This window comes from Mus musculus, chromosome 19, assembly GCF_000001635.26.
Source record: "Mus musculus strain C57BL/6J chromosome 19, GRCm38.p6 C57BL/6J".
NCBI lineage: Eukaryota > Metazoa > Chordata > Mammalia > Rodentia > Muridae > Mus > Mus musculus.
Genome location: NC_000085.6, coordinates 37,376,048 through 37,399,891, shown reverse-complemented (window position 1 = coordinate 37,399,891; position 23,844 = coordinate 37,376,048). Strand labels below are relative to the sequence as shown.

The 23,844-nt window shown below is 40.9% G+C and overlaps 1 protein-coding gene and 1 pseudogene across 1 annotated transcript in view; both read right to left on the bottom strand.

The window, feature by feature from the left end:
- Kif11 (kinesin family member 11) overlaps window positions 1-23,510 on the bottom strand; it is a 45,482-nt gene extending 21,972 nt beyond the window's left edge. Inside the window, exons 1-10 of the mRNA NM_010615.2 lie at window positions 23,225-23,510; window positions 15,520-15,652; window positions 15,253-15,350; window positions 15,082-15,160; window positions 12,690-12,875; window positions 12,457-12,581; window positions 9,490-9,580; window positions 9,001-9,243; window positions 6,112-6,207; window positions 1,685-1,773 (exon numbers count right to left, since the gene is read on the bottom strand). Coding sequence (NP_034745.1) covers window positions 1,685-1,773; window positions 6,112-6,207; window positions 9,001-9,243; window positions 9,490-9,580; window positions 12,457-12,581; window positions 12,690-12,875; window positions 15,082-15,160; window positions 15,253-15,350; window positions 15,520-15,652; window positions 23,225-23,298 — 1,214 coding nt within the window. The 5' untranslated portion in view covers window positions 23,299-23,510. The remainder of the gene's footprint in view (window positions 1-1,684; window positions 1,774-6,111; window positions 6,208-9,000; window positions 9,244-9,489; window positions 9,581-12,456; window positions 12,582-12,689; window positions 12,876-15,081; window positions 15,161-15,252; window positions 15,351-15,519; window positions 15,653-23,224) is intronic.
- On the bottom strand, window positions 10,397-11,553 carry Gm8663 (predicted gene 8663; annotated as a pseudogene).
- Window positions 23,511-23,844: the final 334 nt, after the last annotated feature.

The window sequence follows — 23,844 nt, the reverse complement described above, 5'->3', positions numbered from 1 at the left end:
TCTGTCTTAAATAAAAATAAAAGGGCTGACTGAGGCTATGACTCACATGGTGAAGTACTTGTTCAGCATCAAAAAAGCCCTGGGTTTGACCCCAGGACCACATAAAGCTAAGCAAAGAGGTACACACCTGTATCCCAGGACGTGGGAGGAGGGGGCAGGAGGATCAGAAGTTAAAGGCCATCCTTGACTACACAGTGAGCTTGAGTCCAGTCTGGACTACATGAGACCCCGACTAAATAAATAAGTAAAAAATAATGATGCATGGGACGTCTCTGTACTACTCTTATAACTTTTCACATAAACCAATAGTCTTTTTAAATACAAAGTCAGCTAAAAGGCTTTCTAAAAAGTGTTTGAGAGCCGGGTGGTGGTGGCGCACGCCTTTAATCCCAGCACTCGGGAGGCAGAGGCAGGCGGATTTCTGAGTTCGAGGCCAGCCTGGTCTACAAAGTGAGGTCCAGGACAGCCAGGGCTACACAGAGAAACCCTGTCTCGGAAAATCAAAAAAAAAAAAAAAAAAAAAAGTGTTTGATAACAATATTTGTGTGTGTGTATTTGTATGTGTGTATTTACTGGGGGGGATGGTGCATGTGTCACAGCACACATATGGAGGTCAGATGACAACTTTCTGGAGGGGTTGATTCTCTCCTTCTGTCGTGTGGGTTCTGGGGACTGAACTCGTGTCCTCAGGCTTGGCAGCAAGCAAACACCTTTACCTGATGACTCATCCTACCAAGCAGAGTTTTAGTTTTGAGACTGGTCTAGCTATGTGGCCCTGACTGGCATCAAACTCCCAATCCTTCTATCTCTGCCTCCTAGAACATTCCAGTTAAAATGTGAGAGAGAGTGCACGCATGCGCACGCACACACACGCACTGGCCTGCACAAATATTATGGTGCATTTGGGGAGGTTGAAGGACAACCTGTGGAAACAAGGACTTTTCTTCCACAAAGTGGGCTACTGTCATAAGTCTCTGCAGCAAGTACCTTTGCACACAGCCGTCACACTGGCTCAAGAACTACTTTTTAATATCAAACCAAAAGAGGCACTTATGGGGAGTGGACATTATTTCCTTATTGCTGCACTACTAAGTTTTACTTCAAACTACTGTTTTCTAAAATTATGGTTTTAGAAATAGGTATATTGGCACACCTATAATTCCAGTAACTGTGAGGCTGAGGCAGGATTCAGAAAGCTTCAGGCCAGCCTGGAAGAGACATACCAAAAATACTTCCAAAAACAAGAATAAGGGTATGGGGAGATGGCTCAGGAGGTAAGATTTCTGTCTGCTCGTCTAGGGAACTGAGTTCGATTCCCAGTACCACACGGCAGCACAAGAGGGTTTATAACTCCATTTCCAGGACGCCTCTTCTGGCCCCGTATCACTGCCTGAAATGGGGTACACAGACATACATGCAGGAGAACCATTCATATGCTTAAAATAAGTAAAAAATAAGTAAAAATGCTTTAAAAAAAAAAAGATGCATCCAGACAGTAGTAGTGCACACCGTTAATCCCAGCACTCGGGAGGCAGAGGCAAGTGGATCTCTAAGTTCAAGGCCAGCCTGGTCTACAGAGTCAGTTCTAGAACAGCTAAAGCTATAAAGAAAAACACTGTCTCAAAAAGCCAAAAGAAAAAAAACAAAAATACCTCAGAAATTAACTCTATAACCAAAGTCTTACCTAAAACTTTCTTCAGAGATGTACACTCCATTTTTCTCACGAGCTGCTGCAAGATCTCGCTTCAAACGCTCTATCTCTTCTGTATACTCCTATGCAAGAGGAATGTTACATGTAGGTATCACATTAGTTGATTTTTTTGTTCTATTATTCAGTGTGGAGAGCATATGCATGAAATAAAACATGTTGGCCCTTTGTGATTTTCAAACATAAAAAGTTATAATCATACTTTTAAAAAAAGGAATTTCATTCCATAACTCAGGCTGTCATGGCAACCCTCAGTCTCGGCCTTTAAAATGCTGAGATCACATGTGTAGGCCTCCACCCCCAGCTATAACTATAGTTTTAAATTAATGCTAATTTGTTTAGAAATAGTCTTTCAATGGTCTTAATAAAATTCTTTAAATGTTTTCATTATAAACTCCTACCCACCTTTAAATAATTAAGATCTCTACTGCTGTGATAAAATACCATGACCAAACAAAACTTTGGGAAGAAGTGTTTGCTCAAGCTTACCCTCCCTTACTGAGGAAAGGCAGAGCAGGATCCTGGAGGCAGGACTCCAGCAGAGGGGAGTGCTTCTTCCTGGCTTTGTTCCTGCTGGCTTGCTCTACCTGCTTTCTTATAGAACCCAGGATCATCGGCCAGGGGGTTGCTCGGCCCACAGTGAGCTCCACCCTCCTACATGAATCACTAGCTGGAAAACAAAGATAGCCCACTAGCTGGCCTCTAAGTCAACTGGGTTTGGGCATATACTATCAATCATATATTAGGTTCCCTGTTCCTAAATGACGATAGCTTGTATCATGCTGGCAAAACACTAACCAGGACAACCTTTGAGAATTATTATACAACTACAGTTACTAAAACTAAGTAGTATTGGTAGAAAAAGAATGAATTCATTGGAGATAAATGAACGGAATAGAACAGAGTGCAGAAATAGGCCCACATAAATTTGGAAAATTTGATATACTAGACAACTGAAAATTAAAAGCTTTTTGCTCTGTTAAAGCCTGTGTGAAGATGAAAAGCCATTCAACAAAGGAGGAAACCATGTTTGCAAACATCAAATGTCCAGAAAACTTTCCATGTAACAAAATAAATAAAAAATATTAGAACTCTAAAGTCCAGAAAGCTGGCTCTGCAGTTAAAATAGCTCACCGGTTATTCTTCCAGAGAACCTAGGCTCCATTCTCAGCACCCATATTTTGGCTCACAGACATCTATAACTAACTCTGGCTCCAGGGAAGCTGACTCCCTTTCTTCTTGCTTCTACTGTCACGGCATACATGTGGTACACACACATGCAGGCAAAACATCCATATACATTAAAAAAAAAATCTTTTTATTAAAAAAAAACCTTTAAAATGCCTCAATAAAAGAACAAATAATCCATTGGGAAATAGTGCTAAAGACATGAACAAACATGTCCCCAAAAAGGACATCTGAGCCAGACGGTGGTGGCACACATCTTTAATCCCAGCATTTAGGAGGCAGAGGCAGGCTGACCTCTGAGTTTGAAACCAATATGGTCTACAGGAGCAAGTTCTAAGATGGGGCTACACAGAAAAACTGTCTTGAAAAACAAAACAAACAACAAAAAAGGACATATGAAAAGCAAGTATGAAAGTACAAGAAGTTAGGGAAATGTACGGTAGCCAAGTGATATAGCTAAAACTCACATGTTTTCTGAATGGATAAAGTGAAAAATAGCTGTCTCAGCAAATGTAGATGCGGATGTGAAGAAATTACATCACCTACATTGCTTGTGGGAAGGCAAAATTATATAGCTCCTCTAAAGGACAGTTCAGCAGAGCTGAGCATAGTGGTGCATGCCTGGAAATTCAGAACTCGGGAAGCAGAGGCAAGAGAATTATGAGTTCAATGCCAGCCTGAGCTTCAGAGTCAACTTCACCTCATCACAAGAAACTAAGTCATTCCTTAAAAACTGAAGCATTCAGTTATCATGTATCACAGCAAATTCACTCTGACAATTACCACAAAGAAATGAAAGTCTTGGGAATGGGTGGATAGGGGAGTGGGGGGGAGGGTATGGGGGACTTTTGGGATAGCATTGGAAATGTAATTGAGGAAAATACGTAATAAAAAAAAAAGAAAGAAAGAAATGAAAGTCTTAAGTCCAGAGGAGATGTTTTAGCAGGTAAAAGCATTTGCCCCAGCAGCCTGACAACTGCTGTTACTCACTGTGAAGCTATAGACTCCTAAAGCTGTCATCTGACTTCCACATGCATGCGATGGCGTGCACACAGATGACACACGGTAATAGTTAATAAGAAATACTTTAAATGAAAATGTACTGTAGTGGTTTGGATGAGAATGGCCCCACGGGCTCATAGATTTGAATACTTGGTTCCAGGTGGACTGTTAGGAAGCAGTGAGAGGGGTGGCCTTGTTGGAGGAAGTAAGTCAGTGGGGATGAGCTTTCAAAAGCCTATGCAGGCTCAGCCTTGCTCTCTCTCTACCTCCACCTTTCAGATCAGATGTGAGCTCCGTGCCATGCCTGCCTACCGCCATGCTCCCCACTATGATCTTGGACTAAACCCTTTGAAGCCGTAAGCAAGTACCCAATCAAATGCTTTATTTTATAGGCAGCTTGGTCATGGTGTCTCCTCATAGCAATCAGAATAGTAAATAAGACATATATGTTTACACAAATGCCTATGAACTAATATAAATAGCAGTTTCATTTGAAAAAAAAATGAAGCTATTCAATAAATCATTCAAGATGGTCACACAAGTTATACAAATAGCAAACAAATACCATAAAATACTACTGAGAACTAAAAAGACCTATCAAAACTCATGACAATTTCGGTGAGCCACAATAGAATAACACAAAATTAAAAAGACAACTCCAAAAGTTCATGAGCTATATACAATTTCCTTCAATAATACTCTGAGACTACAAAATTCTACAAAACAGACTAGTCAATACAGGAATCAGAGCTAAGAAAAGAGGAGAAAATTCTATGAGTATCTTAGGGCATTTCTGGAAATAATCAATTGGTTGGTATATAGTATCATCCACATACTGGCATATTGTTCAGCAATATAAAGAAATAAACTACTAATAAGTATAAACAGCATTTTTAAATCTCAAATGTTGCTGGGCGTGGTGGCGCACGCCTTTAATCCCAGCACTCAGGAGGCAGAGGAAGGAGGATTTCTGAGTTCGAGGCCAGCCTGGTCTACAGAGTGAGTTCCAGGATAGCCAGGGCTACAGAGAAACCCTATCTCGAAAAACCAAAAAAAAAAAAAAAAAAAAAAAAAAAAATCTCAAATGTTATACCAAGTAAAAGAAAGAAACAAAAGGCCAAATAAGCCAGGTGATGGTGGCACACGCCTTTAATCCCAGCACTCGGGAGGCAGAGGCAGGCGGATTTCTGAGTTCGAGGCCAGCATGGTCTACAAAGTGAGTTCCAGGACAGCCAGGGCTATATACAGAGAAACCCTGTCTCAAAAAACAAAAAAACAAAAACAAAAAAAAAAAAAAGGACAAATAATTTATGATTTTTTTCTAGAACATGTGTAAGAAAGGCAAACAATCTATAGAAAGCATATTGATTAAGCCAGGCCACTCAGCTTACATTGATGTATTTTTAAAACTACTGAAAAAAGTGCTAACAAGAGGTAAATTTCATAGTGTGTAAAGCAATGAAGCAAACTGAAATCATAATTGTAAGCACAAATGCTACCAAGGGTGTCAACTGCATTATAAAGCTAGGAATGTCAACACAGCAGTGGTAGGAAAACATTCTATTAGGAATGGCTTTATGTCATTAACGGTGATCTACTGTTATTCCTAGCCTGGTGTGGTGGCAGTGGCCTTTAATCCCACCACTCAGGAGGCAGAAATAGGTGGATCTTTGAGTTCCGGGCCAACCTGGTCTACAAAGAAAGTTCAAAGACAGCCAGGACCTCACAGAGAAACGCTGTCTCAAAAATCCAAACCAAAGAGCCAGGTAGTTGTGTCACACGCCTTTAATCCCAGCACTTGGGAGGCAAAGCAGGTGGATTTCTGAGTTCAAGGCCAGCCTGGTCTACAGAGTGAGTTCCAGGACAGCCAAGGCTATATAGAGAAACTCAAAAACAAAAAACAAAAACAAAAACAAACAAACAAAAATCAAACCAAAAATGAAAAACAAAAACAAAAACAGTGATCTGTTGTTATTCCTTATTTCAGGCATGCCAAACATGGTTACATTACTCCATAAAGACTCATAATTACTGTCAGGCAGGGGTGGTACACGCCTTTAATCCCCAGCACTAAGAAATCAAGAGGCAGGTGGATCTCTTAGTTAGAGGCCAGCCTGATCTACAGAGCTAGTTCCAGGGCAGCCAGGGTTACACAGAGAAACCCTGTCTAAAAGCTAAAATCAACCAACAAAACAAACAAAAATCATAATTACCTTAATAAGAGCTTTTTTGGTGAGTTTTTGATTAACTTCAGGCTTATTCATTATGTTCTTTGCTCTGTGAGCATATTCCAATGTACTCAGAGTTTCCTGTTATGAAAAGGAAAGGTTAATAATTACTGAAGGTATAAGGATGAAAATAAAGATACTCTTATTTAAAATGTACTACATAACTTACAATCATAATTTCTATCTGTGTTTAGTGTATGGTCTATTTATACACTGTTTTATCTTTGTGTGTGCTGTATGTGTGCATGAGTGTGAAAGCCATCAGGACAAGGTTGAACATCTTTATCACTCTCCATCTTATGCTTTGAGGTGGAGCCTTTCAATGAACCTGAAACGTGTCAACCTAGCTAGCCTGGCTGGCCAGTGAGCTCCAAAGCTGTGAATGTCTCCTCCCAAAGCCAGAACTGCATCACCAAACTTAGCTCTGATGTGAAAACTGGGAATCTGAACTTGGAACTTGGGTCTCCTCATGACAAGCACTTTACCAACAGAGCCATCAGTTCAAGCCTCCTACACAGGTCTTAAACTCAATGAATTCCACCAACTGGTAAGTAAACAAAATGTCCTTTTATGTAACAATTTTCTCAAAGATAAAATCTTTCATCTTGGAAGGAAATTCATTAAGGATGATGTTCTAAGGGTAGTCTTACTACATTCCATATTGCAGGGCAGCTCAGAAATACAATGCAAGTTCCTGAAACAGATATACCAGGCTCCTCCCTCTCTAAGTACACTGTACGTAGTAAGGACTACTGAGAGATACCCTCAGACCAGAAAGTTCCTGAACTAGACACAGTGGGCCCCTCCCAGCGAGACACTCTCAGACCAGCAGAGCTACTACCAACAAACCGCGCTGCCTAGAAGAGGCAGACAGCAGGCCTCCCCCACCCCTTTGTCAGCCTGTTGAGCTGAAGGCAAGTTACACAGTCATGAGCAAATGCACACTGAGGATGGGGAGGCTCTGGTGATTCAGATGTCCTTGTACAAGTGATCTCTCACTCATATTACGGTAAGTAACCCCAATAAAACCCACTAGCTCACCGAGTTGAGCTCTGGTGATGTCTTTACTTTGGTCTGCATGTGTTCTCTGAGGTGAGTAGACATTTGTTCATGAGATCCCAGAAACCGTGTTACACAATACCTATATCCACATAATTAATTATGCACCCATTAAAAAAGAATTAAGAGGGGACTAAAGAGATGGCTCAGTGGCTAAGAGAACTGGTTACTCTTCCAGAGGTCCTGAGTTCAATTCCCAGACACCACATGGTGGCTCACAACCTGTAATGAGATCTGATGCTCTCTTCTGCTGTGTCTGAAGACATCGACAGTGTACTCATACATAAACTAAATAAATCTTTAAAAAAAAAAAGAAGTGTTGATATATAAAAAAATTTTAACATTGCATAGTGTAATGAAAATAACATGCCAAGTACTAGAATTCAGTGCCCCAAAAGGACTTAACTTGGTCTGAGTCCTTAATGAACCCTACATACTACCCATCACTACTGACATTCAGCAATATTTTTATTGACGTGCATGAGTATTTTGCCTGAGTGTAAGTCTGTGCACTGTGTGCAGGCCTAGTGCCTAAGGCAGTCAGAAAAGGGCAAGAGATCCCTAAGCATGGAGTTACAAACAGTTGTGAGTCATCATGTGGGTGCTGGAAATCAAACACTGGTCATGTGGTAAAACAGTCAAATCTCTTAACCACTGAGTCATTCCTTCAGGCCCAGCGATCTTGGTTCGATTGTTTAAATAATGTATGAAGGGCTAGCAAGATGACTCACTGAGCAAAGACACTTGCCACCAAGCCAAATGACCTGAGCTTGATTCCTGCTGGAGTCCACAAGGGGAGAATTGACAGTCACAAGTTATTTTCTGACTCCTATTTGTAGACCCCCTACCCCCAAAACATACATACATACATACATACATACATACATACATACATACATACAAAATAAGTAAACAAATGAGTGTATGTATGTATGTGTGTGTATATATACATATATGTACTAACTAGTTTTGTGTCAACTTGACACAGTTATCACAGTTGAGTTGAGAAAATGCCTCCATGAGATCCAGCTGTAAGGCATTTTCTCAATTAGTGATGGGGGGTTGGGGGGTCCATCTTGTGGGTGGGGCCATCTCTGGGCTGGTAGTCTTGGTTCTATAAAAGAGCAGGCTGAGCAAGCCAGAGGAAGCAAGCCAGCAAAGAAAAACCCTTCCGTGGCCTCTGTATCAGCTCCTGCTTTTTGACTTGCTTGAGTTCCAGTCCTGACTTCCTTTAGTGATCAACAGCAATGTGGAAATGTAAGCTGAATAAATCCTTTCCTCCCCAACTTGCTTCTTGGTCATGATGTTTGTGCAGGAATAGAAACCCTGACTAAGACAATATCTCTCTCTTTTTTTTTTAAATTGTGAAACCAGGGCTGATAAGATGGCTCACTTGTTAAGAACACTGGCAGTGCTGGGCGGTGGTGGCGCATGCCTTTAATCCCAGCACTTGGAAGGCAGAGACAGGCGAATTTCTGTGTTCGAAGCCAGCCTGGTCTACAGAGTGAGTTCCAGGACAGCCAGAGGAACACAGAGAAACCCTGTCTCGAAAAATTTAAAAAAGAAAGAGGAGGAAGAAGAGGAGGAGGAGAAGGAGGAGAAGGAGAAAGAAAAAATTAGGAAGAAGAAAGAAGAAGCAAAAGAAAAAAAGAAAAGAAAGAAAAAACTACTTTGGAAGTCATAACTGGCTTTTTATTGTACCAGATTGTTCAATTTTTATAGTAGAGAAGGAAGCCAGTAAATGAACTTTAAAAATATGACAGCTAAGAAAGGCTTATAGTTCCCACGGTTGCTGCATTTTCTCAAAGGGCTTACCTCAAGATTGAAAGATGCAGGGGAAATGGTTGCAATTATAGATGTTCTTGTACGTCCCCCAAGAGAATCTTGCAGGATTCTAGTTAGTTTAGATTCTCGATAAGGAATATGAGGTGTTCTTTCCACAAGAGCAGTAATAACTCTTCCCAGAGTCAAGAGGGATTGGTTGATATTTCCAGCTTCCCGGGCCCTCTTGTCAACAGCTCCAGAACGCCCAATATTTTCACTTCCTGCAAGATCAACCTTTAATTTAAAAAAAGAAAAAGGTCAATCTATTGTATTTAGATTCAAAGATTTGTATTCTTTTATATATTTTACTCTATACCATGTTCTAAATCATAGTAAAATAAATTTTCACAACAAATTCCTTCTCCCACTTCAAAGCTAGTTGATGAAGTTAACTATGAAAATACTGTACATAAGTGAGAATTTCAGCTTTTCCAGGAAGAAATCAAGACTAGCACAGTGGCATCAAGGCAGGATACTTACCAAATTCAACTTTCCAATTTTAACAAGCTCTTCTCCATCAATTGTTGTTTCTTTCATGTGTATCGTAACAGAAAAAACTGAGTGTGAACGACTAGAAAAAAAGATCAAGTTGTCGACTCATTACAATGAAAATGTTATCTGTTCCCTATCAAATACTAAAAGCAGGAAAGGAAGCTCTGAATGTACCAGGGAGGACCAAGACATCATTAATCAGAAAATTGAACTTGGAAAGACAAAATTCTACCTGCTACCTACAATACTGACCCTATCAAAGAAGCTATCAAAACTACCCTAGAACTTTTGCAATTCCTGGGTTCCATACCCAGCAACACATACACACATTCAAAGAATTTGGGGGAAAATCTGAAATAAAAAAAAAAAGAGCGTTTCAGAGCAGATGGCTGCCAACCAGAACATCAGTGTGTTTATTAATATCATTAGGATTGGCGACTATGGTCATTTTGTATTGTCTCCTTTGTACTTTTAAAAATTCTTATTTTATAAGTTATTTAAATTACAGAAAGGGGACGGGTGCGAGGAAAACAAACTATACCCCTGAGTTCTATTTAGCCAATGTTTTTCTATTATTATCCACTGATTATATTATATTATATTATTAATGTTATAAAAAGCATGATGTGTGGATTGAGCATGTATACAGTAAGGGGTAGAGCACATTCCATGTGGAGTTGGCTCTTTCCTTCTACCTTTAGATGGGTGGGTTTTAGGGCTAAATTAGCAGGACAAGTCCCTTAAGAGGCCATATCAACAGCTAGCCCTACCCACAGGTTTCTAGCTTAAGATTGTGGGATTGATGGAATTAAGCATAAATATCAACTGCCTTGGGAAAGCTAAGTTAATTTTTTTATTCATAAAAAAATGATCTTTGTTTTTTGGGTTTTTTTTTCAGTTACTCCTTTTATTTTCTCTGTTTAAAATCAAACAGAAAACAAACATCAACTCTGTTATATACTAACAGTCTTCAAAGTACATCATTTGTACAAGAGAAGGACTAAGAACCAAACTGTTTACAGAGATCCCAGCCCTCACACGGCTTTCCGGTGTCCCTGAGGAGGAGCCACTTCATCATCACCGGCACTGAACACAGTTGCAGAATTCTTCGCCAGGTACTTGATAGTTCAGTAGCAAAGCAAGGCTTTTCTCATCTAGAGGCGTGTAGGCCAACATCGCTCCAATTCGCATAAATAATCTCAGCAAATGTGGCGCTCCATACAGCTGGGACATGGGCGCATCCGGGTGATCGGCGAGGATTTCAGCATACTGTGGTCTCTCAACTTTGTAGAGGAGCTGAGTGCCCAACATGACATTGAAGCACTTCTCTATCCCTGCCACCACCTCATTAACAGCTTACTCCTTATTATCTGTATTTCCTTATAATTTGCATAATCCTCCAAAATGGAATCCACATTCTTCCTGGCAGGCAGATAAAAAAGCTGCTTTTGCCTGGTAATCAAGTCCCAGTCATCCACAAGCCAGGGTTTCAGCTCTTCAGGAGTCTTCACTTTAACTTCAACTCTGTTCATGAAGGTTTCTTCATTTTCAACGGTAGGATCTACCCGGGCTCTCTTCTTCCTAGGAGGCTGAGGTGTCTCACTGGTACTGCCACCATCTCCGTTTCCAGGTGTTTTCTGCTTGTTCTTTTTTGTTTTCACTTCAACATTTTTCTGTTGCAGACCGGATTTTTCTGTTGTTCTTCCCCGGAGCAGCCCCTCTCATCTTGCCCTCTGCATATTGTTCCTGATTGGCCTTTTGAAGTTCTCACAGTTTCTGCAAATTGGTGTCCGCGTATTTGAGTACTCTGCTTTCTGGCACCCATTCATCCCAATTTTTATCCCAACCACTGTAATGGATGAAGTATTTCACTTGTTTGTCCTTTATGGCAACTTTACATACTTTGCTTCATAAAGAGGCCATGAAAGCACAGCACTCGCTCACCCTCCTGGAATTTTGGCTTCGGGTCCTGCTTGGGCGCCATTTATAAGCGATTCACCGCCTCCTCCTTCTCCCACCACCCCTGACTACCACCCTCTACTGTCTACCCCATCTTTGTTTTATATATTAAATAAAATAACCAGGCACAGTAACAAGCAGTACAGAGAAATGTGTTCCTTTCTCCCTTTTCATGAATACCAGGGATGGTGACCGTCTGTGCGTTGACTCTTAAGAAAAATCATTTTAAAACAAAGATTTGGTCTCAGTTTCTATAGCTCAGTGATAAAGTGCCCTGGATTTAATTCCCAGTACAACCACCCAAAAAAAAAAAAAAAAAAATCAAATTCCACAAAAGAATGAAAATTAACATTTGTCCTTTTATTAAAACCATACAATTTTTTAATAAGAATTGTATAAATGTGCCCAAGAGGCTACCTTTAATAGGTAGTTTAGGCTCTGTGTATTTCATCCTAAATTCCAGAAGGCATAGTTTCATTCAAATCTCTGGTTTGGTTTATGGTTGATTTTGAGACACAGTCTTACTCTGTAGCCTTGGGTGGCCTGGAATTCTACTTGCCTCCTAAGTGTTGTGATCAAGTCATAGGCCACCACACCTTGCTTTGGTTTGGTTTTTGAGTCAACAGAAAGGTTAGAGGTAATAGGAAAAGGCTGTGCTTTGTACAGCCCAGCTGGTCTAGTCACACATATATGGCTCATCTTCAACTCATCATCATTTCCCTGGCATCCCAAATGCTGGAATTTCACACGTGAACCACCACACCTCACTCATTTGAAAAAGAATATCTTTAGAACATTAATACTTCCACACTAATTTAACTTATCTTTGCTTTCCTTTCAACAATCTTCCAGTATTGCGAGCCTCTTTATGAATCTGAGTACCAAGGACTCCCCGTATAGCATCAAATCTACTATGTGACCCAATTCCCTGACCCATCCCAAATTGATGCCTCCAAAGTTTTAGTAACAGGAGCAAAGAAAACCGTGGTCTCTTACCTAGAGTAAGCATTCATCAAGGTTGCTGCAGTTGTCCTTTTTGCTGCTCCCTTCTCTAAGATTTGGTAGACTTCATCTTTATTGTGTACTGTGATTTCCTCTAAGCCTTTGATTATCACTCCTCTCTGATCAAATATCAAAGAACATCTATTATTTTATAAAGAAAAGTACACTGACTTTTAAAAAACTCATACAGTAAATTTGGAAACTTTCCTTCTGAAACCCTGAGTTACCTTGTTCCGGGGATCATCAAACATCTGCAGCCTTTCAGAAACATCAGAAGATGGACTAAGAAGATCAAAAAGCTCCTCATTATAGATTTCCAATAGGGACACTTTAACTGAAAACTCAGTGCCATTATCAGTAAGTTTCTCAAAAATTTGATGAAGAGTGCGTGGAATTATACCAGCCAGAGGATCCTGAAATTATATTAATAAGAATTAAAATAAACTCAAAATGCCATTTATTATACAGTTAAAATATGACAAAGACCTCCTTCAGAGTTTATTACTGTATTTGCAACACTGAGGACTGATCCTAAGGTCTTACACATACTAGGCAAGTCCTCTACTACTCAGCTACACCTCCCATCCCTGTTTTGCTTTAGAGACATGAATATTCCTGAAATTGCCCAGGTTGGCCCCACACTTGAGATACTTTTGCCTCGGACTCCAGGGTATTTGGAATGATAGATACACACCATCATACCTAAGTCTAGTTTATTTCAGGTTTACTATAGTCTAGCCTGGCCTCTAATTTGCAATTCTCTTAACTCAGACACCAAGTTGTAGCATTCAGGCACAGCCAGGTGTAATGACACCTGGCTTACAGCATATCTCAGTAAGTGCCAGTTAACTCTTCCCATCCAGTTGGTCTGCATTCTACCAATCATAAATAATACTTGAAAAATTATATCTGAGGGCTGGAGAGATAACTCAGCATTTAAGAGCACTGACTGCTCTTCCAGAGGTCCTAAGTGCAATTCCCAGCAACCACATGGTGGCTCACAACCATCTGTAATGAGATCTGATGCCCTCTTCAGGCAGGAAGGCAAGCATGTAGATAGAGCACTCGTATACATAGTAAAGCTGGGTGTGGTGGATGCATGCCAATAATCCAGCAGTTAGGATAGAGAAAAGGTCAGCTCAAGGTCAGCCTCAGTTATATAACAAGCTTACGGTTAGACTGAGCTTTGTAAGGGCCTATCTCAGAACAAACAACTCTGCCCCCGCCCTAAAGAAAAAGAGTATAACAATTATTTACATAGTACTTGCATTATATTGCAAGTAACCTATAGTTGACTTAAGCTGTTTGAAAATATGTATTTAAGTTATATACAAACATATCATCTAATAAAATAAGTTATATACAAACATATCATCTAATAAAATAAGTTATATACAAATATCATCTAATAAAATAAGTTATATACAAATATATCATCTAATAAAATAAGTTATATACAAACATCATCTAATAAAATAAGTTATATACAAACATATCATCTAATAAAATAAGTTATATACAAACATATCATCTAATGAAAAGACTTTTGAGCATCCTCGCCCTTTGGTATGTGTGTATATGTGTATAGTAGAATCAATCACCCTCCATGGACACTGAAAGACAATTATGGCAAGGCAAATTTAAAACTAAAACTTAACTAAACAAGTTGTATCAGTCTCAGTTATAGTCAACCATAATCTAAAATATTAAATGGAAAAATACTGAAAAACAGCTGTTAAAATTTAAATTTAAAAATTGGGCATCATTCTAAGTAGCGTGATGAAGTAATGTACCATTGTAGAGAGAATCTCTTATAAACATCACACCGGTCAATAAAAACACCTATGTCCAATGAGGTGAAACAGGAGATGGGACACTAGCAGGAAGAGAAAGGATTCTGGGAAATACTGAGAGAACTAAAGGAAAGGCAGGGAGAGAGGAGGGAGAGATTCCAGGGAGACTCTGAGGATGATGCTGAGGGGACTTGAAGAAGTGGGCCAGAACTTAAGGAGAAGCAGCTAACATGTGGAAGGCATAGGATAGTTGGAATGGGTTAAGTAAGCTACAAGCTAATCGGGAATAAGCCAAAGCTTATGACCTAGGCATTTAATAATAAATAATTACTCAGAGTCGTTATTCTCTGAGCAGGAGCAGGAGCTAGGAGGAAAAATGGATTTAATTTTTTTTATACACCATCCTGTCAGGGACACGAATCCTCCCTCTGACTATCTGTATCCATACTGTCAATGCTTCCTACTTATCAGCCACTTGGTAGCAGTACTAACTATAATATCCATTATTCTGATAGGACACTGTTAAATATTCGACACTGATTTCAAATTATCCCAGTATTATGAAGCCTGGGATACAACAAATATTACAAGTCCAAGGGCAACATACAGTAAGTTCCAGCCCAGCCTGCGTTACAGTATAAGATCTTGTCTCAAAAAATATCATCTTCATCAACAATAAGAAATCTTTAAAACAACAACAACAAAAAGAAAACTTAGGTTCACGGTTGATATGGCTCTCTGATCTTCTGCATTTCAACATAGGTCCATAAACAAATTTTAGCTGGGTAAATTTTTGCTACAACTGAGATAAAAGGACAATAAATACCTCCTCCCAGGTATATACTTCATTAGGTGACCTTTCACCTTCCATTGTAAAAGTTTTTCCAGTGCCAGTCTGACCATATCTGTGAAAGATTAAAAAAAAAAAAAAAGCACTAAGTCAAACAGCAAATACACACATCTAAATCTTCTAAACTTGAAAAGTTGTTTTGCTTACGCGAAGATGGTGCAATTATAGCCCATAATAACTTCATCTAGAATTGGACAAACAACACTTCGGTAAACATCAATTTGTTTTGTAGATGCTCCAAACACCTATTTTTAAAAGAAGAAAGAGAAAACGCTCTGAAAACACATCACTCATGTTAATAACCTGCCCAGGAGAAACTTGCTCGTCAAACGTGAAGACAACGCTCAGAAGCATGCGTTTCCATAGAATCACTTTACATTAGCGAATCATCAAAGAAAAGAAGACCATCAGTACCATATCAAACGTGTATGTTTTCTTGGAGGTCTTGTCCGTCAACCCTGCAGTCCGTACACTGACTTCTTTCCGTGCATGGTCACATTCCACTACTGAGTGGGCATTAGCTTTCCGCTCTGCCAGATTAAATGGTCTGTACAAGAAATACACAGAATTAGAAACTTTCAGTTAAGTAAAGTGAAATAATAACACTTTCCTTTACTACATCAAACAAGAAAAAAAAATGTAATATAAAGTTGTTCAAAGGGATTAAAGAGGAAATGACACTATAAAGCATTTAGTAGAATCATAAAGGGCTCCGTTCCCCAGAAATAAAATTAATTTACAAGGATAGGTAAAACATAATTCTCTCAACTCCTCCTTTCTCCCTCTGCCCTTTTCTCTCTCTCTCTCTTTTTTTTTTTTTTTTTTTTTTTTGAGGCTGGTCTCATGCAGGCCAGGCAGGCTTCCAACTCTCTAAGTAGCAGTGGCTGGCTCTGAACTTCTGGTCTTCTTGCATCTACTCATCAAGTACTAATTTTATGATGCAGTAGAGAGCAAACCCAGGGCTTCATGCAGGGCAAGCAAGCACACTTCACAAAACAGCTCCCACTCTGTTTTAGAAGAGAGGCCAACATAATGTAAGATGTAAAAACATCTCTTTTTCAGAATTCCATTCCTACTTGATTTATCTGTTTTGAGAAAGGGTCTCTCTCTGTAGCCCAAGGCTGTGTCTGGCAACTCACAGGGCTGACTTCAAACTCACAAAGATCCTCCTGCCTCTGCCTCTCTAGTGTGTGTGCCATTATATCAGCCCATATTTCTAATATTCTTAACTGTGATTGCACTTCAAGAGTGAAGACTAAAGTTTGGATGCCCAAAATTCATTTAATAGCCAAGCTGCTATGTGTAATCCCAACACTTGGAGGCAAAGACAGGCGATCTCTAGGGCAGGCTGGCTAGCTAGAACAGCCAAAATTGTAAACCCTGGGTTCTGTACCAGATCCTCGGCCACCTAGCAAGATATCCAAGGTCAACTCCAGGCCTACACATGCATGCACACTGCACACAAATACACATTTTTAAAGTGGGAGAAGGATTGGGTGGGAGAGTGAGATGGCTCACTCCACGCTTGCCATCAAGCCTAAAAAGTTGAGTTCAAATCCCAGAACCCATATGGTGAAAAGGAGGAATCTACTCCCGCAAGTTGTGGCTAGACTGCACATATGCCCCCAACCAACCAACCAACCAATCAGTGCTTTTTAAAGTGATGAAGCTCAGTCGGCAGTCTGGCTGCATGCATGCACTTGTCTCTCCTGTCTGGCTGCATGCATGCACTTGTCTCTCTTGTCTGGCTGGCATGCATGCACTTGTCTCTCCTCATGGCACTCTTCTTCCCCATAAACCTTAAATAAGGCCCCATTAATTTCTATCAAGAACTACAATCCACAGAGTAGAATCCATAAAATACGTATATACTTAATACACAACTGAGCCAGCCTGAGTTATTTACCCCACTGAGTATGTATTGAAGATGCATACCTCGACCTCTCTTTCCAGACCCCATTCACCAGCATATTACTGAGTGGTCAGAAGAGCAAATTTGTGTTCTTGGGAAATTTAACTTCTGGGTAATAGTAATGCTATCTATCATTTTGCCACTATACTGAAGCCTAGAACAATGCACATTACTCATAGGAATATACAACATTATTGAGAGTTCACTAAAATCCAAGTTAAATCCAACACATACTGAGGTAAGCTAAAAGTATCAAGTATAACGGATTCACTTTCCAGCGACTAACGCTTCTCCAAGTATCCTGCTGCTCCTAGCATCTGTTACTTCCTAGCATGGACATGAGATTAAGGTCCTGAATGAATGACGTTCACACTGTTAGGACAGAGTAATAAATTCAGACAGATCACATGTTGCTAAAAATTATGACAACTCATGCCAGTAATCCCAGCACCCAGGAGGCAGAGGCAGGAGAAATTTATGAATTACAAGCCAGCATGTCTACATAGCCAGGTATAAGCCAGCCAGGAAGGAAAACAGAATTTTAAAAACTCCCAAGAGGTATTTTAGAAACTGTCAGTGTACCAGAAAAGGTACTTCTGCCCCAATTTCTCCAACTAGAAAGTGCCAGGTTCTTGCTGATTCCTAACTCCATCAGTTTGGGCCTCAATACAGATGTTTAAAATTTCAAGCCAAAATGATAAGAGAGGGAGACTAAGATTTTTTAAAAAATTTTAAATTCTGTGTCATTCTATAAATATTCATCATATACTTACTATATGATAGATGGTAGAGATAAACTAGAGAACAAAACAAAATTCAAAAAACAAATTGTGAGCTAGAAAAACAGCAGTGAAGAGCCCATACAGTACCCAGTCACCTGCAGTTCCAGCACCAGGGCACCCAAACTCCTATGCACTTATCTACACACACACACCACACACACACACACACACACACACACACACACACACACCATACACATACACACCACATACACACCACACACACACATACCACACACATACCACACACAAACACACACATACCTCACATAATTAAAAATGCAAAACTTTTTAAAAGGGGGTTGCTATAACATTTCAAATGTAAAAAAAAAAATCTAATTAAAAAAGGGGGGGGGGTTGCTTGGCTGCAGCTCAGTTGATAAGAATGCTTGCTTGCCTAATATGCACATGCCTGGATTCCATCCTCAGCACCGTGTACAGTAAACACGGGTGCACACCAGTAACCCTGGAACTCAGAAGTGGAGGCAGAAAAATAAATTACTCAAGAATAAGGCCACCTGAGTACATCAAATCCTGTCTCAAAAGAAAAAAATAAAAGCATCACTAAATCCTTCTCAGGGAACTTTGAACATACTTGGAAGAGAAATTACCAAATAAATAACATTAGGTTCTAGTAAATTAGAAGTGAAAAATAAAGCAAAATAAAAGGGCATAGGAAGTAATAAGACAGGTAAGTGTACTATTTTGGTGTGGCTATGAAATGCTTCCTGATGAGGTGACATTTAAGCAGAATCTAAAATGTGAAGGAGTCGGATGTAGGTATTTTGGCAAAAAAGTTTCCCAGGCAGACAATAGAAACTGGCAATAATTTTTATACATAAATACCGGCGGCTGGTTCCTGCTACCCGCCCCCATGTTTTATGTTCCTGAATTAAAAACACATATTTGATAAGCCATAACCAGCGCAACAGTTGGGCCACTTCCTCACCTCCGGCCGATAATCCCGAGTTAGTACTTACTAAGTTCTATATTGGACCTTGGCTGCCCTGGACTCCCACTGACTATACCTCCCTGTCCTCCACTCTTTGTCTCTCCTCCTCTCCCTGGGATTCCAAAGCCCTGGAATCCTAAAAGTCCCACCTCTGTCTGCCCTGTCCAGCCATTGGCTGATGGCATCTTTATTTACCAATCAGAACCCCAAATTAACATTATTATACAAGCAGCATTAGGCCAAACCCACTACACAATTAAAAAAAAAAAAAGTAGGGGCATTAAGGATAGGTCAGAGGCCAATAGCGCTTACTGCTCTTCCCAAGGACCCAAGTTCATTTCCCAATACCCATGTCTAGTGGTTCACAACTGTTGGGGAGGTCTTTCATACTGTATTTTTTGTGCCCTGACATCTGGTTACAGTACAGATGGTCGTAGTCAAGTACTTCCGGTCTCAATGTTATGTAAAAGTTGTTTTTCATCATCTCTGATTTGTTAATAAACAGCTAGTCAGCCTATGGTGGGGCAGGAGAAGACAGTAGAAGTGAGGCATAGGATCCCAGGGAGGGAGAGATTGAGGGAGGAGGGAGAGAGGGGAGGGGGGAGGAGGAGGAAGAAGAGGAGGGAAAGGAGGAGGAGGAGGAAAAGGAGGAGAAGGAGAAAAGAAAAGAAGAAAGGTGTAGAGAGACCAACGTGTGGGACACCAAGAGGATTGGCCAAGAGTACACGTGGAGCAGAGCAAGCCAGAGCAAGATACAGATGGCAAGAAAAGGGGCATTTATCTGGATGTTAGCAGCCAAGTCAGGCTGAATAGCTCAGAACCTGCCAAGCACATTGCCAACAGGTTCTTTTTTTTTTTTTTTAAAGGATTTTATTTATTTTATGTATATGAGTCCACTGAGGCTGTCTTCAGACACACCAGAAGAGGGCATCAGATCCCATTACAGATGGTTGTGAGGCACCATATGATTGCTGGGATTTGACTCAGGACCTTTGGAATAGCAGTCAGTGCTCTTAGCCGCTGAGCCATCTCTCCAGCCCGCCAACAGGTTCTTAATAAAAATTCCAGGTCTCTGTGTGTTTTAGTCAAAAGCTAAACAGGATAAAGTGGGTGTAAAAAAAACCCAGAGATAACTGGAAACAAAAGGAAGTGTGGCAATCCCCACCATCACTACCAAAATACTATTATACACAACTCTAGCTCTAAGTGACCCATGCGCTCTTCTGACTTCATCCATACAGGCACGTAATTACACATAAACGAAAATAAATCCTTGCATTAAAAACTTTAAAATAAATAATAAACTCAACAAAGTATCCAGGTTAGGGCAGGTGAGCAGGGTAAGGCGGTAAAAGCAATCCCTGGGTCAAGTCTGAGGACACGATTTAAAATGAGCAGACTCCCCAGATTTCTCTGCCGGTCTACACACACACACACACACACACACACACACACACACACCACCCCCTGCAGCACATGAATGCTGGCACTGACATACACATTATACACACATATAAGATTTAAAATTAACATATAGACAGCTGGGCGGTGGTGGCACATGCCTTTAATCCCAGCACTTGGGAGGCAGAGGCAAGCAGATTTCTGAGTTCGAGGCCAGCCTGGTCTACGGAGTGAGTTCCAGGACAGCCAGGGCTATACAGAGAAACCCTGTCATGAAAAACAAACAAACAAACAAAAACAACACATCTTCAGGACTCACACTTTTTTTTTTGTTTTGTTTTGGTTTTGGTTTTTTTTTTTTTTTTTTTTGAGACAGGGAGAACTCACACTTCTTGATTTTAAAATTTATTCTAAAGGTGTAAGCAGTCAAAACTATACGATAAACGAGACTGGAACAGACAGACACAGACCAGTGGGATTGAGTGCTCATAAATAAACCCTCTCCTATATGGGCAAATGATTTTAGACAAATGAGCCAAACCATTCAGTAATCTCTGTAACATGGTGACAGAAAACTGGGTATCCTACACAATGAAGCCGAATGTCTCACTTAACATCACATAAAGAGGACCAAAAACTTGCACCTAAGACGTAACACCATAAAACTTAGAGAAACAAAGAAGAAAAAGCCTGGCAGCTTTGGCTTTAGCAACGATTCCCTGGATCAGATACCAAAGGCACAGGCAACAGCATCAAAAATCAGGCATGGTGGCTCACACTTCTAAGGCTCAGGAGGCTGCCACAGGAGCACTGACTGCAGGACTTCAAGCCTGGGTGCAGATGAGTTGCAGGGGAGGCAGAACGCTACATAGTGAGACCCTGCCACCAAACACAAGACGATGAGGATCTAACGTACAACATCCTAAGAAAGCCTCATTTATTGCTTATTAAAGCTTAATGAGGGGCTGGTGAGATGGCTCAGTGGATAAGAGCACCCGACTGCTCTTCCGAAGGTCCGGAGTTCAAATCCCAGCAACCACATGGTGCCTCACAACCATCCGTAACGAGATCTGACTCCCTCTTCTTGAGTGTCTGAAGACAGCTACAGTGTACTTACATATAATAAATAATAAATCTTTAAAAAAAAAAAAAGCTTAATGAGACTGGCGCCAGGAACACTACTTAATAGAGAAAAGACTAACCAAACAAGAAAAAGAAAAACCTATGCCTAAACTATTGTACATAACAGACACGTGTAAACGTTTTCACTGGTAAAAAAATGTTTAAAAAAAATTCTCTTAAGGCCAGCCTTGAAATGTAGGAGGACAGTATGGACACATGAGATGTTTTATTTCTTACTTTGAGGGATAAATACTGGGATTAAAGGCTTGTACCATCACACCCCCACCGTCAGTGTTCTTTGTAACTTTTTATGACTCAAACACTTTGTAAGTAACAAAGGAAATAATAGCACACAGAAAAGGCAATATTGACTAATAATAATAATACTGCAAAAAAATTGTAAAAAAAAGTGCATTTGTTGGGTAGCTTAGGGTAAGAACACTTCTTGTTCTTCTAGAGACCTTGAGTTCTGTTTCTAGCCCCCACACCTGGGGGTGACTCACAACCACCTGTAACTCTGGCCTTAGAGGTGGTGCTCTCTTCTGCTCTCCACAAGCACTCACGTATGTGTGCAAACACCTGAATATATACCCATTATTAAAAATAAAAATTTTTTGAGGCAGAGTTTCTCTTTGTAGCCCTGGTTGTCTTGAAACTCGATCTGTAAAACATGCTGGGATTAGAGGTGTGCCCCACAACTGCCTGCCTAAATCTGCCTAATTTTTTTTTTCCTAAATTCTTAAGTGTGTCTGCTTTCCTGTTGATTAAAATGAAAGTTCCAAATTAAGTAACTAAAACTCCAGAGTTCAGCAATTAAGTATCTTTGGCAAGCCTAGAGTTGCTCACACACACACACACACACACACACACACACACACACACACACACGTCACCTAGTTTAAAAACTTGGGTCTGGTAGCTGAAACTTGAATTGCTTATAACTCCAGAACTCAGAACTAAGGCAGGGAGCTAGTCGGAGTTTGAGGCCAGTCTCAGGAAAAAAAAAAAAAAGGCAGACACAGTGGCACACACTTGTCACCCAGCAATCCCAGCTAAACGACCGAGAGGCTGAGACAGTAAAGTACGCTAACATATAGTTCCAGACCAACCTCGGTAACATCACAAAAATTCAAAAAAATTAAAAACTCTGGGTAAGTTATTTGGATGTCAGTCGGGGAGAGCTGAACCCCACACCCTCCCTCCTCTCAATTTTGTCTTTTGGTCAATGAACAAAGGCAGATAAAAGAAAGAAAGAAAGAAAGAAAGAAAGAAAGAAGGAGAGAGAAACCCTGTCTCGAAAAACCAAAAAAAAAAAAAAGAAGAAGAAGAAAAATGAGAAAGAGAAAAGATGCTGCACCTTAGCCATGTACTTTCATTAGCTCGTGAGTTTCATAAACTCATTTTACAGCTTAGCTTAAATTCAGCAATGTCTACTTGGTTATTAGAGGTGAATTTGATGGTTGCTCTTCGCTGAAAAGTGCGTTCCCTTTTAAAAGCAAACCTACTTTCATCTATTGGACCAAACACACAGAATAAAGAACTATTAGTCTTTCCGAAGTGGAAATAACCCCAAGGTGAGCGCCAAACTACATGCAAAGTAAGTAGGAAGCTTTATTCCCAAACTGACAACTCGGACGGGGTAGCACAGAGCAATGACAGCTAAATTTTCGGCGACATTGGCTTTTAAAAGGGAACGCACTTTTCAGCGAAGAGCAACCATCAAATTCTTTGTGACTGCAGCTTAACTTTAACCAACACCAACATCCCCCCCCCCCCCGAGACAAACCCTAATTTAGAACTAAACGTGGTAGCATGTTTACCGAACAAAACACGGGGAGCCCCAGAAACCGATGACTTGGTGTCCTTCAGAAAGGTAAACAAATCGCTCTCCGGAACGGCTAGCCCAAAAGCTAAGCCTCCGCGTCCGGACTCGTCCCAGCCTCTCCTTACCTGCATCTCACCACCACCTGGATGTTCCTGCCCTTTTCCTCTTTCTTCTTCAAAGAACTCGGCTGGGACGCCATGACGGTCGAGCCAAAACCTGCCGGCCTAGCGGAGACTCAGACACAGTGAGAACCGGGAGCAGCCTCTCCTCACCCGGTGCTGCCAAGGCCACGAGGACCGAGACTCGCAGCTCGGCGTCCCCGAGGTCCACGCAGGCCTCTTGGCCGTGGCCGCCGCCCCGCAAAAGCCGGACAGGACGAACCTCCTCCTCTGCTCCGAAATCAGCAACGATTCCGCGCCTCAATTTTGAAAAATGGAGACGACTGACCGGACCAATAGCAGAGCGGCACGCGAGGCATCATGGGACGCCGTGTCGTCACTGTGGTGACGACGGGGCGTGACCCGAAGAAATGGATGGCGGTGCAGGCTGGCTCCTGTAGTCCGAAGTTCACTGTGCAAGCTTTCAGTGCTGCCGCTGGCGGGCTTCTGGGGCCTGGGACGCCTACATCGCCGCATTCGCTGGGTCCTTACCGCCCTCCGAGGCTTCTCGCTTTCCGTAGAGAGGTGACGAACAACTCGGCCGTTTAAGGTGTAGGTGGGGACCGGGGAAACAGAAAAGCCGAGTC